Source organism: Rhopilema esculentum, chromosome 9, assembly GCF_057945365.1.
Source record: "Rhopilema esculentum isolate cy_ngs chromosome 9, ASM5794536v1, whole genome shotgun sequence".
NCBI classification, from domain to species: Eukaryota; Metazoa; Cnidaria; class Scyphozoa; order Rhizostomeae; family Rhizostomatidae; genus Rhopilema; species Rhopilema esculentum.
Window position 1 is genome coordinate 6,743,583 of NC_142823.1, and position 19,224 is coordinate 6,762,806.

General features: G+C 37.4%; 2 protein-coding genes across 2 annotated transcripts in view; both read right to left on the reverse strand.

Moving 5' to 3' along the window:
* Window positions 1–10,178, reverse strand: part of LOC135688791 (nucleolar protein 4) — a 35,159-nt gene extending 24,981 nt beyond the window's left edge. The window contains exons 1-3 of the mRNA XM_065205802.2: window positions 9,726–10,178; window positions 4,663–4,845; window positions 2,377–2,820 (exon numbers count right to left, since the gene is read on the reverse strand). Of these exons, the coding sequence (XP_065061874.2) occupies window positions 2,377–2,820; window positions 4,663–4,845; window positions 9,726–10,004 (906 nt within the window). The 5' untranslated portion in view covers window positions 10,005–10,178. The remainder of the gene's footprint in view (window positions 1–2,376; window positions 2,821–4,662; window positions 4,846–9,725) is intronic.
* Window positions 10,179–13,495: 3,317 nt separating this feature from the next.
* Window positions 13,496–18,255, reverse strand: LOC135688792 (mitochondrial chaperone BCS1). The gene is made up of 4 exons (XM_065205803.2): window positions 17,456–18,255; window positions 15,294–15,357; window positions 14,602–14,803; window positions 13,496–13,899 (listed from the first exon to the last, which is right to left on the reverse strand). The coding sequence occupies exons 1-4, from the start codon at window positions 18,108–18,110 to the stop codon at window positions 13,555–13,557; spliced, it is 1,266 nt and encodes a 421-aa protein (XP_065061875.2). The 5' UTR covers window positions 18,111–18,255; the 3' UTR covers window positions 13,496–13,554.
* Window positions 18,256–19,224: the final 969 nt, after the last annotated feature.

The following is a 19,224-nucleotide window of genomic DNA, read 5'->3' on the forward strand; positions in this document are numbered from 1 at the left end:
CCAACCTAAATTTACATCCAATAACTTAACTTGGAAATTTGAACTTCTGATGACGTTATTGGAAATCTTATGTAGGCCCACACTCAACGATGGTTCCCACGCGGACAAGCAATATTGACGTAAGTCTGAAACGGCAGAAGCTCGATCCAGTCTTTTGTAGAGATCAGTGCACTATTGCATATTCGTCCCTTTGCTTCTGCTTTTTGTTGTCGTCAGTTGTGTCACGTTAAGACAAAATGCCCTTTTGTGTCAATTCCCCTCCAGTTGATTTTCATTTTCATTTTAAAATTATTTACTCAGGGTATAAATTCAGTCTAAATACTGTTTTGCAATTGACCCTGAAAAAACTGCTTACAAAATAAAAAAGTTAGATACTATAAAATTTACTATAGAAAGAGCGGAATATGACTAAATTAAAGATGTATAAATTTACAACAATACACCTCAATATATATATATATAAAAAAAGGATTATTTTTCCTTGAGTTTGGACCTGAAGGCACTAGTTGAGGGAGCCATTTTTGTGTCCAATTTGAGACTGTTCCAGAAACTGACCCCACGATACGCAAAGGATTTCTAGCCATTGCCAGTTAAAATTCCTTAAAAATGCAATGCAATAAAAGTTGAATATACCGCATACAACCAAAACGTTTGCGTAATTGGAGTCACATTGGAACAAAGCGATTCACCAGGAAATAAAAGCGACTCGCACAAGTGAGTTGCACAATAAGAAAACACAGAACGGGGAAAGTAATTCAACACCACTGTTGGGAGGTCTTGTTCCAGCTCTTAGACGAAAGCAATGATGTTTCATCCTTTGAATTACTTTTTAATGGTAGAAATAATAAAAATTAATGCCAATAAAATTACCAAATAAAACTCTGTTGTCAAAAGATTGAACCCAATTTATAAGAAACTCGTTATTTACTGAGGCAATTCCTCAAACATGTTAAAAAACCTAAATAGCTCAAAGGATCACAAAAATCGAATTAAATTTAACACAGAAATTAAAAATTGACGTTGAAAGATTTTCGTGGAACCTCTTTTAGCCACACCGATAAAATGCTCATTTTTCACCCGTTCGTTCCAAGGTTTGTAGCGACACACTTTTGAGAATATCAGTATCGAATATCAGAATTAATTGAAGTAACGACTAGTGTCCAGCAATTTCTACCTAGCAGCCGTTTCTAATATAAACCCCCTTAGATGCGCTTTGGCATATACGAAATAACGTTTTTGCGCAAGAAACTACCAGTCTCCCCGCACCATAGGGGGGGGGGGCAGGGGAGCCACCGGCCTCTCCACTTTCTCGCAAAATGAAAAAATAAGATCAGCTTAAATTGTTTTAGAGATAAACCAGTAGATTACAACAAATACATTGTACCAGAACCCACAAGCAAAACAAATTCAGCAAAATATTTACCACCATTGGGGCCAGGGTGAGTAAGAAGAAACTTCCATTAGATTGCTGGCCCCTCCAGTTTTTGATCAGTGGCACGGGCCCCGATTGGAGTTGCACCATGTCCTTTTCCATGCACAATCGAAGGAATTATGGTCATTTCTCATGCAAACACCAACACATTAAATAGATGGCTTTAATATTTAGAAAATTCCTGATCAAAGCATATGCGCCTCCTTTCTCTTGTGTATTTTTGCTATTGTAAGAGAGGGCCCAGGCCTAGTTTTTTGAAGTCAGTGCAAATAAAATCAGTGCAAACAATCTGGTAGAAATACAGAAACTAAAAAATCGCGTGGCCAGAATAGTAATCAATAGCCCGTACAACGCTTCTGCTCTTCCAATTATAAGGAAACTGAGCTGGCAAACAGTAAATGACTTGATAGTAGAAGAAACTTCGAAAGCGGTTTGCAAGTGTACAAATAATGAGGCTCCCTCGTACCTTGCGTGCCTGTTCGACAGGTCATCAGAAACCAGTACCCGGGAACTTCGAAACACCGAAACCGATCTCTGTGTCCCGTTTCTACGAACAACATGTGGCTAAAAATGCTTTTCTTCAAAAGGGGCGAAACTATGAACTGGTCTGGACCGCAAAATCAAAATTAACAAAAATTTCAAACAACTTAAATCTTGTCTCGAAAACTCCATAACATAAAGGGACCCTTTTCATTTCTGGCGTTAGTTCCAGTATTTCTAAATGCTTTTACCTATAAATGATATTTTCTGAATGACTCCTTTATCTTTCAATTCTTTTCACAAAAAAGATGCTGGTGCAATGAAAAACGAACTATGAAAGAAAGATATTAATGAACCTGATATCAATGTTCCGTTGTATGCCATCTTGATGGAGTACTGGGGCAAAGTAAAATGACTATCCCTGGTTACAGATTCTGCCCATCAAAATGAAAAAGGAAAATTACCTTATTATCCCAAGCATCTTCTTCATCTAGCAACACAACCCCAGAATCTGCCATTTCGAAGGAGCATGACCCTGCGATAGAGCCTGTCTCTTCTACAGAACCAGCTGCTCCGAAGGAGCATAGAGCTTTGTTGGGGCCTGTCATTAGACCTGGGCTTATCGCTGTTGTGAAATTGGCTCCATTTTCAGTATCTTCTCCTTTATCAGAAGGTTCAGATGACATAAGGGACTTGGTCTCCTCGTGATAGTCTATAGCCTCTTTTTCGTTATCCGTACATGAATCTTCGGTCTCTCTTTCAATTTCAAGTTGCGAGTCACGAAAAATTCTGCTCTTGCTAGCTTTAGAGCCATTACCAAACTTTTCCATTCGTGGTTGACAGACAGCACAGTTCACAAGAAAGTGCGTTACGACCTCTCGAGGTAAGAATGAAAATATACCCGATATCTATAAAGAAAAAAAAATAACATTATGAGGGAAGTGGGATATCGCAATATTTGATAAAAGGATAAAGATAAGCTAGCCAGCAGAAACAGATCTTCGATTAAAACGAGGCTACCCACAGGATAACATTCGAGTCTGCGCCGATGGTCTGCGTGCGAGCTAAAGAAAAGTATGGCCACTGAGCTTTAAAATCGGTGGAAAGGGGCCCAGGACAGGCGGTCTAGATTAAGAAAAAGAAGGATGTTGATCAACTTCCATAAAATTTTGCAACTTGTCCACGGAAGAATGAAGAGTATCGTTGTATGTTATTTTTAGGCCACAGATTTTAGATCACTGTACAAACTGAAGATGGGTGGTGTTTGAAAATCAACAAGAATCGCTGGGGCTGTATCTAAACTTCTTGTATCTAAACGTTTATTTCAGAAAAAATGTAGCACTGGAATCTTCAGTGATTTAAATGTAATCGATGATTTTCAGGCACGCCCTCTTGTAAGCACTGATTTTCAACTTATTTATTGTCTGATAAACCCGTATGTTATTACGAGAATCGGGACAATTTCTAAAGTATGTTATAGTACTGCAGAGCGAAAGCTACTCGTCAGTTTATAAAATGCACATTCAGACACCACCTAGGAATAATGTTGATTCACTATAGAAAAAGGAAAGTACTCTTTTGTGGCTTGTATGATACTTAACTATTAACATTCTCTGGGGGGGGGGGTGTGAGGGATCGGCAGTTGTAGTGTTCAGGAAGTGAAATAAAAAATAGAAAGCATAGCGCAAATATTTGGGTGTTCCGAGAAATTTTGGCAGGCATTGTTCGTTTGAAAAGAGACAACTAAGCAATTAAACCAAATAAGAGTTTACAAAATAGTGAATTGGGTGAAAAGAGCAAAAAACCGAAGCAAAACCCCACCCAGAAATTGTAGCATTTCACGAAAACGTAGAGAAAACAAATTGTAAGACAAAATAGGAGAGATTAGATAGAAGAGAGAGAGAGAGGTGTAGAATTCCTTTCTCTTCGTTTTCCTCCGCGATTACATTTCTGTCTCGCAGAAGGCATTCGACAATAACCTTACTTTCTCTCCCATTCTCCATTGCAATTCCTTTGCCCCGTTCTTTATCTTTTGTCACTGAGGCTCTGGCACCCAGGGAACAACAAGTTTTGGGATAGCCAATAGAACCAAAGAATGTGTTATCGGGTACAAGATGAAGAAACCCAATTGACGACCGACAACCGGATGACTATCACTCCAAGAAGCCACTGTTTTACTGATGATTTTGGCAATCGCACATCTTCTCAGATTTGTGGCAACTGGATGTTTGAGGGTGAGCAAATAAAGAAATGTTTGAGTGTCAGATTCTTTTTGTATCGAACAATTAGAAAATTCGATAATTTTTAGAAGTGGAACCATATACTTTTCATGGCATTGTCAGTTTTGTTCAATTTGTTTCAGCGCATTATAAATTGAGTAATGAACCACAAAAATCTTTCATTTTGCCCAAGAAACTTTGTCACCGCGCCGTCAAAACCCCGTTCTCCAAAAACTCTGCCCTAATTTATAATTTTTCTACCTCCTCTAAGCTCTCCTCATACACAGGCACGCCGGAGCCGGGTAGCCTGTGTCCCAGAACCCTAACCTTTCAAGTTGGGGGTATGAAATGCAGGCTAGAGCCGGGGGGCTGCGGGGCTGGGGGATATAACCACTCACTTTTTTGCTGAAGTATAATATTAATGCTGTAGCATCAAGGATAATGGCGGAAAAACTACCATAGAGGCCCCCAACCCAAAATGTGTTCCAGCATCCTTGAAAAATTCACCAGTTAACTTAAAGCGTTACTCACAATTTTGTAAGTCTGTTTCTGACCAAGATGCTGTTTGTATCTTGTGACATGAACCAGTTTGATGATGTCATAAAAATCCTCCACAACAGCCACTTTGGTGGAATCAAAAAGCTTCTTTGAGAAGCACAAAAGATCCTGTAGCCTGGATTCATGTTTCTTTGACCTCTTCGAGCGTTTTCCAGCCTGAAGAACAAAAATTGAAGCTAAAACATATATTTTCATTAAATTACAACCCCCAATTCAAACAAATAACAGAGGCCAAAAAATGACACAATTACCCAAGGCTTAACATATTTAACAATATATCATCTGACATAAAATCGACAAAATGCATCAACACTTTAAAACATAAGAACAAAAAATTTTGTTTCCAAAATACATCGAGAGCAGTCAATTACATTTGTCTACTACTAAATAGAAGCTGTGTTCCAGACCCCTAATTTGACAAGTGACACCTTATTCACTCTCATACTCATGATCCGACCTTTCTCAAAAGTCCAGAAGAAAAAGTCGTTAGATATATTCCTCAAAATGAAACAAACAAGGGCGAAGCCAAAAAACTTTTTTGGACAGAAATGGTTTTTCTCAGAAAAGGGCGTGTCTCTCTCTTCAAGGGTGTGTCATAAGATGATTAATCTCAAATGCTGCTTTTATGCGTTTCTATTTCAAAATTCATACAAGTGCCGTACTTTGAAAGTTATACTGCTGCAGAAATGTTATTACGTTAATACGGTACAGCAAAAACTATATTTTAGTGCATCAAAATTCCTTGCTTTTCGATGACTGTTTTTCGTTAATCAATGTAGCCTTTATATGTTGAAAAAAGTTAGTGAAATATGTGTCTCGAAATTTGAACGAAAATCAGTTACGACAATACTGTTATGAAGAAAGCTTTTCAAGCCAGTGGCGGACCCAGACTACCGCCATTACCGCTCGAGCGGTAGTCAGATTATTCAAAAAATTATAAAAACAAGATTTATTTTCATGTTTATCCTACTACTTGAAATAAACCATAGTTAAAAATTGAAAATATTTGATCGCGCTGCAAACCAAGCATTCCTTCCTAGAAACATGCCTGAAATTGCCACAGAGTCAGAAATACTTTTTAATCTTTATCGCTATGGAAATTGCGTGCCAATTGGCCGAGTCACATGCTTGCAAATAAAAGGCTAGCATATGGGTGGATGATGAAATAATGGCTTGCTAGCTAGAGGGGGGGTTGGGGGGGGGGTTGAGTCGGTGTATAGCGGATTCGAGCTGAACTGAGCGGTAGTCAGCCTGTCTAGACCAATCAAATCATCAGAAATCGCAGCCAACCTTGGGGGGACGCATACAAATTTTGTTGACAACCAATGAGCAACCGAGTTGATTACCGCTCAGATGTACCACCGCTCAACACGGCTGAAACGTTACAGAAAAATTAGGGGATGCCTACATATTCTGCAAGTGGGCAAACTGTAACTTCAAAGCCGATGTGACCAATTATTTTGTACAATACATAAATATTAGTGAAAAATATTTTATAAGAATTTTAAGACTCAAATATTCTAAATTTCAAGAAGGCACCAGGACTAAAAGTCAGACCCACAAAGTTCGCCAAAAGTATTTCTTTGTTTAACAAAAGTTGCTCTCAATAATTGCAAATTTTATCTGGCTTTTTAAACTTATAATTTCCAACAGGTCTGATGTTCATAAGTAACTGCGAGTTTTAGGCGACATTTTAAAATTCTTCCAAATGTATTTTTTTCTTGTTCTATGGTGTTCCTCGGCTAAATGCCGTAAATATTTTTTGAATATCCATCCTCAGAATAATAGCAACAACAATTTGTTGATTCTCGAGGTTATTGCAAGGATATTTAAAGTTTCACAAAAGCACCGCTTGTGTCTTGAAAATGGTCTACATAAGAAATACAGTAAATAAAAATCATTTTAGAAAACAGGGTGTGACCAGGAAATGTGTGTGGTCTAAAGGGTGTGGTCGATCCTCTATCTCATTTCGGCGGTAGTCAGATTTTTGGCTGGATCCACCACTGCAAGCAACCTCTTCTTACGATCATTTTGACCAATCACAAACTCCAATTGCTAAAATCGAGTTTCAAAAAAACTTCAAGAAGAAAAGTTTTAATAGCTTCTTCGCCGGGAAAAATAGAATTTAGTAAGGGATGTTTTGATTGGTTCCAAAAAGCCGGACTCGATTCACTGGAATCAAATTTCACAAATTCTAAAAATTTATTTTTATGACGTCATCACTTTGGTACTCTATTGGCGTCCTGTAAAAGAGGTTTTGGGATATGTGATAGTAGTTGTTTACAATTGAAAAATATGAGACAGAGCGCCTGTAAATAACGAGACAGACTTAATTGCACTATGTAGAAATAACAATAAAACCTTATCGAAGTGGAGAAAGAGTCACGATCGGAAAAGATTGTGAAGTTGAATCACGAAATCATGACACGAATCGCTGCAAAAGTTTTCTATACGAAGGCAGAGACGATAACTAACTGACTGTACAACTTTTTCAGGATAAAAGTTTAAGGAGTCTGTCATGGCTCTTCCATTGTGAAGTACGATAAAAGTGGGGGGAGGGGGGGGCTCAGCCCACCACTTCATTATTTGTGCATTGATATTGCCAAGAATCGTGTAACGCAAAGAAAGCTGTGAAGAACTGTTGCTTCACCACAGGACAGCCATTGACGACTAAACCAAAAAAAGAAACGAGATACAACTTATACATCTAGACGCATTACAGGCTTTATGTGCATGAAAACGTACACAATGATTGACTATGTTAATAGATAGAAAATTATTGAATGATTTCTTACTGAGTACGTTTAGTTGCATTTTTGTATATAGACGGTTGGTTTTTCTTATTGCATTGCATTTAGAAATGGGTTGCTAACAACCGGTTGCTATTATTTGACTCTGTGTTGCCTTCTTTTAAAATTTGATGTACTACAATCTTTTTCATAAGAAAAACATAATTTTTGCCGACGCTCGATCTTCTTATTTTCTAAATCATTTCAGGTTCAGGTGCTCTTAATGTTGTTTTTGTTTCAGAAATGATTTTTCTATATCTGCAAACTATGATAACTTTCTAAGTCCACTGAATAACAATTTTGCATGCCATTTTAATTGACACGTCTCATTAGCTGATAAAATCTGCTCCATAATGTTATCACGAGAGAAAATGAGTCAATGTAGAATCCAAATTCTTTGCTGCCCCTCAACCAGCCAGTATACCTGGCTGCTCAACCAATGATATGAAAAGACATCAACCCTCGTCATGTTCAAGTTGCAATGATTACATGACAAGAACAACTTAGATATTTCATAGAGCCCTCCTTGTTAAACTTTTACGACTACATCCCTGCTGTGCAGGATGCATCTTCCAGGCAATTGGCAATAATCAGGAACTGGAACGTGTCTGTTTTCAGTAAGAGCACATTGGACATGCAGAAATATATCGAAAATTAGGGAGTCAAAGCTGTGTTGCGATTGTGCTTTCCCTGTTTGTAGGATTATGACCAGGCACCGCAGAGCGTTGAGAAAAGTGGGGGGTCTAAAAAAAGTGGGGGGGTGGGGCTAAAACCGTATAAAAAGAGGCTTTTCTGGTAGTTTGATACTTAATATTTGGCATTTTTGCAAAAAAGGAGGGGCTAAAGCTCCCCAGCCCCCCTGCTCCGCGGTGCCTAACGACACAGTTTACTCTAAACTTCCAATAACCGGCAAGACAATAATTGCTACAGGCAAAGCCGTCGAGGGGGCAAGGTGGGCAAATTGCCCCAGGGACTCGAGGTCTAGGGGGCCTTATAGTATGATGAATTCCGCCTTAACATGGGACCTCAAAAACCTCTCTGCGGCCCTCGCTACATACAAGGCATAAGTTTTGATAGAATACACTCTTTACTTTTTATAAGAACATTTTTATAAGAACACGAGCCTTGAAACTGGTCAAAAGTTAAGAACAAATTAAGAACAAGCTGAGGCTGAGCTTCTGCAAAATGCAATTTTGAACAACGTTTTTCTCAAAATCGAGGATTTTTAGCGATTTGTGGGTGCTTTTTAGGTGAATATTCAAATTTGTCAGCAAATTAAGGCTGTCTCACTCACTTTGTTGGCAAATGAGGCCTGAACACCTCCTTAGAGGGAAAAAGCTGGCAATCGCACTGGTTACACCCTCTTAATTTAAGAACAAATTAAGAACAATTCAGCCTCAGATTTTCGAACAAATTAAGAACAGTCAGCCTGAACTTAAATTTACTGGTTCTTATAAAAAAGAGTGTATCGCTGTCTAAATTCTACTAGCATTGTTGGTAGAAACGAGCAGAGCCCGTTGTCAATGGGCTATGTTTACTATATCGTATATTGCCACCTTACATTGTACGACACGCAAACTAGTATACCGTAAAAGCTCTATTAAGCCCCCTCTCTCTATTAAGCCCCCCTTTCTATTAAGCCCCCTCTTATCAAGCAATAACTTAAAATAAGCCCCCACTCTCTATTAAGCCTTTGTTTGTCAAACAAGGAAAACATGCACATTTAGTGGGTCTCTTGACGGGTTTGATGATAATAAGATCGTGTGCATTAAATACGGTCCATGTAAAGACTTATTTGTGCGCCTAAGAAGTCAATTGAAATTTGTTTAGAAGATGTCCCAGGGTTATCAATCGATCCTGGTAATTCTGATGAAGATGTGGACCTTATAATTAATTAGACTTTCGAGGCTGCTAGCGAAGTTTTCTGACAAAATTTGTATGGCATTTTTATAACAAACAGATAGACAAGGGCATTTTTAAAACATTTTTTCCTTCAAATTTTTAATAGAGCTTTTACGGTGTTCAAGTTCAGGAAACATTGTAAGCCAACGTTACTTTATCGAAAGCCAAATTAACTTGATGCGTTTTATAGTTGTGTTTATTCTGTACCGTAAACTGATTTAAAATACGAAGAAAAAGCGGAAGCAGCTTATACGTAAGCGCTTTGCTCCCAATTCTTCCCAGAATACATAAACATGAAATTAAAAAGGTAAATAAAAAATCGTAGCACCAAAATGATGAACTCACGTAAGACTTTTGGCTATCTTTGATTAACAACTGATAACCTTTGTAGGTGTGGCCGAAACTCGCCCCATCTGCTGCCATTTGCAGGTTGAATTTCTTAGACTTGACCCAGTAACGAAACTTGGCATTCGTGTTGCTGCTGTCTCCCAACAAATAACGGCATATTCTGTCGTACTTTTGAACGGTGATCGTTTTCGTCCTGTTATTCCCAAGAAATGTAGCCGAAAGCCATTGCTGAAAGCATACTGGGTCTGGATCGTTGCCTGAGAAGTCAACATCCATACCATGTGCGATGCAGAAACCAGTATTACGGCGATTGTGATAAATGCTTTAGCTGTAAATACGTTAAAGGCGGAGAACGAAATTCGTGAAAACCTTAGCAAGCAACATGAAACCTGTCTGCTATATTTTGTTCTGACTGCATCGCGAGAGGCACGGAATGCAATTTGTGGACCCTTTGGTTGACATGAAAATTTGTAAAACGGGGGAAAGTTCTCGGTGGTTAGCGACCCTCTTAACGATTGACACCCATTGAGACAGCCATATCTTCGCATAAATACATTGAATTGACTACTCTGGTAAAAAAACTCATTGGTTAAAGGGAGTTTTGGAGCTTTGTGAACCAGTTGTGCCAAGGGAATACAGCATCGCAAAGACTAGGGACAAAAGTAGAGGATTGGCAAGAAAACCCATTGTCGAGGAAAAATTAGACAAAACTGTAACTACATTTGCCAATAACCGAATGACAAGTGCTTGAAAATTAATAGCTACACTTTAAGAAAAGGTTATACACTCTCTTTTTATTAGAACCAGTGAATTTAAGTTCTTAATTTTTCCGAAAATCTGAGGCTGGATTGCTCTTAATTTGTTCTCAGTCTATTAGGGTGTAAGCAGTGCGAGTGCTAGCTTTTTCGCTCTAGGGTGGTGTTCAGGCCTCATTTGCCGACAAAGTGAGTGAAACAGCATTAATTTGCTGAAAAATTTGAATATTCACCGAAAAAGCACCCACACATTGTTAAAAATGCTTGATTTTGAGAAAAACCGTTGTTCAAAATTGCATTTTGCAGAAGCTCAGCTTCAGCTGGTTCTTAATTTGTTCTTAACTTTTGACTAATTTTGAGGCTCGTGTTCTTATAAAAAATTTTCTTATAAAAAAGAGTGTATTCCGCTTCGTGGCAGAAAGAAAATATTTCCATGTTATCCTTAAAAGCACCATAGGCAGAAAGTACAAAGAAAGTGCACAATTTGCATTCACGGCAATGCTTGTTTTTTCACAAGTTGCAAACTCAATTGAATCGTGAATCACGGCTACTTTTTTGAGAAAGAAAAATGAATCTCTATTCTATTGTAAATATGTTCTTTTAGAGACAAACGGGTTCACTACCAGTGTGCCATAAAGAAACAGAGATTTTATCACTGGCAGTGTTAAACCCCCGGTGCCGCATCAGACGGGTTTGCAACGGCAGCTCACACAGGACCTTTCGTGTCAGAAAATGGGCTCTGAACGACCCACATAAAGATATCCTATCGAGCGTAAACACAACGAGGGCAAAGCACAATGGAAGGGAAAATGTTTCTTTGACCACCGTAAGATAATTATAAATTACGACGAAGGGTAACCACAAAACGAATTGAAGCATTCCGTGTAAGGATTCAGTAACAAACCTGCCTATAGACATGGCAGGATGACAAAAGGGCTTGGCAATCGCCCAAATTATCTAATACCCTTTAATAAGTGGGACTACATTTGACTATCTAGAAATGAGTTCATTATTGGCTTTCTAACTAGTCTCCGAAAAGGAAAGTTGCTTTTACTAGTTCTAAAATAGGGCAGCAGTAGCATACCTATTGGCAGTGCATAGTCGGCAACACAATGTCTGATTAAATCTTTTCTGTTTGTAAAAATATACGGGATGCTTTAGGTTTCACTATGGTTTCACAACAAAGAGAATTTCGAGTCTCGTATCAACAAAGAAGGATTAACTCTAAGAACTAATGCCTACTCCCATATCATTGCAGGGTAGACCAACTGACGTGGAAATAATAATAATACCTTTTTTTACTGACAGTTTGACAATAGTGTGAACACTGATAAATACTACATGAAGCAATTTAAGAGATTGTATTATAGGAGTTCTTGACTGCAAGGGTTACAGGCGCATTGATTTTAAAGTACCAATCTTTCATAAGAACTTCGAATTGACTTGCATTTTTGGAAGAATTTATTTCATTTGGAAGAGAATTCCAAATCTTTGGACCCATAAAGCTAGTAGATTTTGTACCATAACTTGTAGTTTTAACTTTTGGAACAGATAGAGTATCCATTTTTTGACGACGATTATAGCTATTGGGTTTTGAGAGAAAGTAGTCTATCATAAAAGCTGGATTCAAGTTGTGCCAAGTTTTGTAAACTTCTAAAACTAGCAGCCTAATAGAGCGAATGTGGATTGTAATAGATTTAGCCTTAACTAGAAGTCTAGAATACGTGCTTTGCACAAAGTTTTGTCAAGTTTGGGTTTTGTCAAGGCCTATAGGGGTCCGGAGCTTTTCTCCAGTTAATCTCGCGTAACTATTCACACCAGCGTCAATTAACTATTACATGATCGTCTGGAAAGTCTATACAAGAAAAAAAGGATTATCATCTTCATATAATCTGGAAAAGATAAATTAGTATGTTTTGAGGAGTCTTCCTTTTTGTTCAGCTTTATTACCAGCGGAGTTTATGACAAAAATCTACAAACAGCTCATGTTCAGCTCATTAAAAAAAGAAACATTTAGTATGTTGTGTTAGGCTTACGCATTTATATTTGAATTAGGAAGTCAGTTTTAACCTGGTGCAAATTTCAAAGAATATGAAATTATATTTTAGATTTAAACCTATCGTCATGATAACTTTTAGCATATTGATGATGCTAAAAGTCATCATCATCATCATCATCATCATCATCATCATCATCATCATTATCATCCCCCCGTCATGCCACTGCTGGCAGATTGCCTCCACAAATGACTCTACTTATGATAATCTTGGGCCTCTTGCATCTACCTCTTTCCTAGTTTCTCTTCGATGTCGATGATGTCGATATAAAGTTTTCTGTGAAATAACTATAACTGTCTTATAAAAAATGAATTCTTACTACCTAAAGTAAAAGCGAGATTCCAAATGAGGTGGGAAAGCCAGACACTTCCTGCAAATGTAAAAAAATACCTTTCCTGTATGAGTTTATAAAGAAAATCAGCAATTGGATTCCGGTTGATTTTTATCGCCATTGTGCCCATCATATAGAGACTTTTTAGTTCTCAAGTTAGTTTTAACAATACAATTGTGACGTTATTAGCCTCGTATTTATGCTATGTTGGGCATGCGCCCAGTTTGTTATGTTATGTTATGCGTGAGAATACAAAATGGAGTATTGAAGTTCGAGTTGGGGTGTTCTTTCGTTGTTATATACCGGATAATCTTACAACAATGAGTCCTGATTTCTAGTTCATACTTGCCATAGCTAGTTTGCTTTTATAAGCAACTCGTTGATTTGTTTATATTATATCTAGCTACCTTGTCTATATCCATTATTTCCACATGCAAATAAAGTGGTAATAATAACAAAACACGTCTCCTTGCTTGATTTACGCTGACAAACCACGTACTCAACCACCAAACCACTAACAGAATTTTATCAAACTGAAATGGCTGCTTCATGCCAAACTCCCTTAGAATCTGTCATAGTTCTGGATCAAAGCAAGATAACGAATACAAGTTGAATACAAACATATCTGCTGAAAAACAGAAACAAATCTGATTCATTCGCTTCTCAAAATCTAGCACTAAAAATCAAGTTTCAAAAATTTGATCAACATTATTCAATGCGCCCTCTGGGTCATCCTTGTAAAGTAGAAAATGTCCTTGAAGTTGCGCCATACTATAGTTGCGACTACTTTTTACGATAGTTTCGCTAAATTGTCTCGCTTTCTGCGCGTTTGCTTCAGGGTAGAATCGTTCGTAAGTACGGCAAATTTGCGACGGCGAAGCGTAGTCGATCTTCATTTTTACGTCAACACGACCAGGGCGAACCAAGGCTTTATCTAATCGATCTAAGAAGTTTGTTGTCATAAAAACTATTCGCTCTTCTGTCGAAACTACGCCATCTAGACAGTTCAGTAGGCCGCTGAACGTTACCTGAAAAGAAATAAAAAGTTTGTGTGGAGCTTATTCCAATCCTAATCAAGTGAACGATATGACGAAGTACACAATTGAAGTACCTATATGCTATTACGGTAAAGTTCATTTAAATTTTAATTTTTTGCCATATTCTTAATATATAATATACAAAATGTGGATAAGTCCGCAAAACAACGTTAAAGAGAGACTTTATGAGATTAGCGTTGTTGATCAGGTGAATGGCTTTTGACTAGATTTTGTTTAAGAAGAGACAACAATGACTTAGGAGCCCCACACTACGATTAAGAGCATCATTTCAAAAAAAGGAACTCGTGGTTTGTGAATAGCAAAAATTTGCGGGTCTCACTAAAATGAATAAAAGACAACAATAACGAACAAATCATTTTTCCCAAAACATTTTTTCTAGCAGTTAAAGGCTGCACAAGAAACCTCCACAGGCTGTACAACAAGCATCTCTCTAGAACAGTCTGATACATCACTGTGAATGCAACCTGAATTCATGGTATAGCTGATAGTAAGGTAAAAATACAGATTGGAAAACATATACTATAGTAAGACCTCAACTACTATGTACATGAATCTTCATTTTTGAAAAATGATCGATATACCCTCTTAATTATTTTAAAATCCTATTTTAACATCTAAATGATACCTGATTGATTGACGATATATTTTGATAGGTAAAAAGTAAAAGCTCACTTGGTTTGCATAATAGCCAGTAGTCTCCATTCTCTTTGATTCTTCTTCTCTTTTGCTAAATGCTGCATCTATATCTTCCAATAATATAATGCTTTGTTGAGGGGCCACACTCAATAAGTGATTGAGTCTGTCATCACTAAGACCTCGCTCTCCAAGGTTCATCACACAGATACTATATTGAAGTTCACCAGCAAGTGCTTGACTAGCAGGGACAAAAAGACAAATTTCAAAAAGTACCTGTAGAGGAAACCTTTAGAATCCTAAAAGTTAGAAAAATTCTAAAAAAGGATTCCATGATTGGAACATTTCTGGAAATTAGTTGCATCAAGTGAATTAACATACACAGCCAAGGAGAGCAATTCAGCTGCCAGTTTTAAAAAATAGCAGCTATCTTTCTTTGCACTTGGAAATCTTGTAACTGGATTCATATGAAAGTTATGCAAAAATTGATAATTGTGTTAATGATACCTTGGTATAATTTACCATTTCTGAGCAACATTGAAATGGTTATATTCTCCAAAAACTGGCCATTTTTATTAGAAATTGAACTCAAGCAAAAAATCTATAAATGGCTTAATAAAAAAAATTCTAAATAGAACACTCTTCAATTTAATGCTATTTTATTGTGACCACCACATCATGGAGAAACCAATACTTATGACAGTAATAAAACATTCAAAAGTGCTACTTACATAAAACTACTTTTACCACATCCTGGTGGCCCATAAAGTAAATAGCCTCTCCTATAAGGAATTCCTAAAATGAAATAAATGTTCATTTTTTACAACATAAACAATGCTAAAATGTGAGAATACTTGCAGGACAATTTGTTCAATGGTAGAGGTAAAAAATTATGCATAGCCTTTACAATTCAATTTTTTTGTGTTTAATGAGTCGCCAAGTAGAATCTTCTAGGCCCATGAAAATAGCCTACTGTGGCAAAGTCCCAATTTGATTTGATTTGATTTTGAATTAATTTAAATCATACTACATTTCTACAAAAAAGCTAGTTAATTATATAAATTATAAACAAATCAACTAAGTGAAGCAGCATTTTTAAGGAGGAGCCTGCCAATTACACATGAGTTGAATATTTTCAAAGTCTGGTACAATTTTAAAACCAATTAACAGTATGAAGCTTGAGTATTTAGTATAGAGCAAAAATATCATCATGTGTACAATACTAATCAAATGCCTGTTTAGCAGCTAAAATAGTAACTCTTGTTTCTTAATGCAAAAGTTTCAACATTTCCCCAGTTGTTAGATATTTCATTCTGGTGGTCAAAGTGTAAAAGGCCAAAGCCATCATCTCTTTGGCAAATGCATGTTTGGCTACAGGGTATTAAATTTTCCACCCTTATGCCTACAAAGGCGGTCCCAGAGTTCTCCAACATAGTGCTGCACCTAATTTTTTACAGATATGTCTTTCCTCTCGAAAGTGCTTTTCAATGGAGCCATAGAGATGATAATTGTCCGACTTACATCTTATAAAATCTGACAGGCTTGGTCATTTGTGGAGAGCCATAGCTCTTGCTCCCCAAAAGTCTTTCCTCAAATGCCCGAGGGGAGCTACAGATTGATCCCCTAAACTGCTCTAATAAGCAGATTGCTCTCCTTAAAATCAATTTTTCTTATTTCAATAAATTGAAAACTTCCTAAAACATGATGGAAATGTAAGAGCAAAGGCTCTTTCGCATCAACAAGGCTTGCTCTTGTCAAAGGTAGTCTTGTTTGGAACAACAGAACCCATTCCACAGAAAATTGGAATGCAAAAAGGGGGGGTAAATTGAGGGGTTTTGGTTAGGCTATCTTAGTTCCTTATTTTATCAGGCCAGGCCAGGCCAGGCCAGGCCAAGCCTGCAAGGTAAAGAAAAGTCTTGTATTACTAGTTGCTCAGCTTATAAAGTTGTCAGTTCTGCAAAACCGTAAAGGCTTGACAAACTGTAAAGGTTTGACATTGCTATAAAATTTGAGCACTTTTCCTTTGCCTCTAACAAACGCTTTGTCCAGGTTGCTTTTTTCAAAGCCATTTTCAAATTCTGTACTGCCAGGAAACTGTTCACATTTTTCTTACAGAATTATATATAAAACAGCTGTACAATGCCTGAGGCTAAGAAATGCCTTTAGATACTGTTGGATCCTTTGGGCCAGGAAAGGGTTGAGTACCCATCAGTAGCAAGTATCACAACAGAGACCCCTGATACTCATTCTTCAATTATAATCTACAACTATGACAATGTCTGTTAGAGTTATGGACATAGGCAACATGCCATTCACATAAGGTGCCATTATTTATGGCAGAGTCCTCTTGACACTCATTTTCTTCACAGAGAATGAAAAAGCCTTTTAAATTACACCTTAGGTGCGAGGATGGCTCAGTTGTTAAAGGCGCTGACTACAGACCCAAGGGTCCGTGGTTCGAGTCCCTGGCATGACCAAACTTTCACCCAGAGTGGGGAGAGTCGCCAGCTCTCTGTAATTCCAGGCGTAGGAATCACGAGGTGTGGTCACATCGAGAGGAAGGACCAGGACACTGCTCGATAAGCATAGCTTCTCAGTGTCCTAAAAACTACCTTCGGATGCTAGGTAGCAACAAATACAAATACAATACTGACAAGTTGGCAAGAACAATATTTTTGTAACTCATAAAATCCCAGTGCATTATGGCCTCAAGTCTCTATGCTATTTTGGTGGCTATATTTAAGTATCTACATTTAAGCATCACATTGACATTCCCATTGGTATAAAAAATTCACCATCTGCTTGTAGCTTTTGTCATAAACTCAAAGCCTTCTTCTTTGAAAACAATAACCAACCAGAGAAGTCTTTTGAACCTGAAAGCATTAAAACTTACCTCTATCTGTATACCATTTTGAATTTGCAATAAAATCTTTTACATCATCTAAAATTTTCTCAGCAAGTCCATCATCCAAAATGACTGAATTTAATGGTCTCTGTCTTCTAGGAAAGCCAAACTGCCTCCACTCAGCTCCCATTGGCACGTACATAATTGTTTTTCCTTCCTGTTGTGATAATGCCAAACTTTTCGCCTCATCAAGCATATCATAAAATATTTCCTTATTTCTACCAAGAGATGTTAATGTTACTGTTTCCCAAGGTGCCCCGCTATGTAAGTCCACCATTCCTTTTTCTCGATTCCTTTCTACTTTAACCCAGTTTTTCTTGTACCAAAAGAAATGGGTACCAGGGCTTGGTGCAAAGTCAAATGTCGTTTTAATCTTCCCTGTTTCATTTTGATGGTAACTGGTTTGCACACTCAGATGTTGCGTTTTGCAGGCGCGATTCGTGATCCAGTGCAGCATCCATTGATAGCTTTTGTCTTTGCTTGGTACCTCTAAAGTTATCATGCAACGGCGACGAAAAAATATCATGCCAAACTGTGATCCTTTTCTCAGAAGTGCGAGGCCAGTACCCACTCCCACTAGCCCAAAGCCGGCTGAAAAATACGGATTATCGCCAAGTGAAGAAATCAGATCGGATATCGGCATCTTGACAAAACCATGGAGTTCTTATGACCTTCCTTCTTGGTATTATAAAGCTGTCAATAGCAGTAAAACATCGAAACTCACACCGTTCAATCTCTGGGAACAAAAAATTACTGACTAGGCCACATTGCCTCTTTTTAAAACACCCGTAAAGGAGACTGGAGGAATTTGAATAGAGTTCTCAAGTGTGACGTCACAAAAAACCATTTTTAGAATTTTCGAATTTTGACCACATAACACAAAATAACACCATGAAATATTACCATATATGCAAAATCAGTTAGATTTATCAAAAATCGGATGAGCTATGGCCAATAGAAGATTTGAAGTTTACTAACGGATCACTGTTATTTTGGCTCAGTTGATAAAGTTATGAGCTGAGACCAAATTGCAAAGGTTTGATGGGGGGAGAGCTTGTGCTCATCTGGACATATCTCAGCCAGTTCGTAATACATTTGACTGATTTTGCAGATTTAGAGGTATTTCATAATTCAGGTTATGGGAACAAATTTCAAAAATTCTATGAGACGTCATCACTTTGCCTTTTGAATCTTTATTTCTAGTCATCACTATTTGAATCTGCCACACCTTTTTCGCCTTTTATACAGAAAACTCACTAAAATCTGCTTTAGCCCCCCCCCCCCCTACTGTTTTGCGAAAGAAATATATTCAAGAAAATTAGAAAAGAATAAAATATAAATACAAAAGAAAAAAAGGGGGAAGAGAGTGCAATAAATCCTTTTATCGCATTATTTTAAAGGAATAAGCAGAGGTCTATTGGGCCTCATAAAGTAATGTTTTCAATTTTAAGACTGGAATCAATTAAGCGTAACAAAAGCATGCCTTGAGAATATTTTTAAAACATTTAAAGCGATTTTAAGAAATTGACTGCAAGAAATATTCTGAAATGTATTTTTAAACTACACTCATTTTTTTATAAGAAACTGGCTATAAGAAACGAGTACTGGGCGGTCATAGAAATTTAAGAAACTTCAGTACTCGAAGCAAAAAAAATACGAAACTAATAAATCTTGACAAAACTGACAACAACGAAATTCTCTAAAATCCAAGAACATGATTGCCTTGTTGGCCTAGAACTTAAGACACAAGGGATACA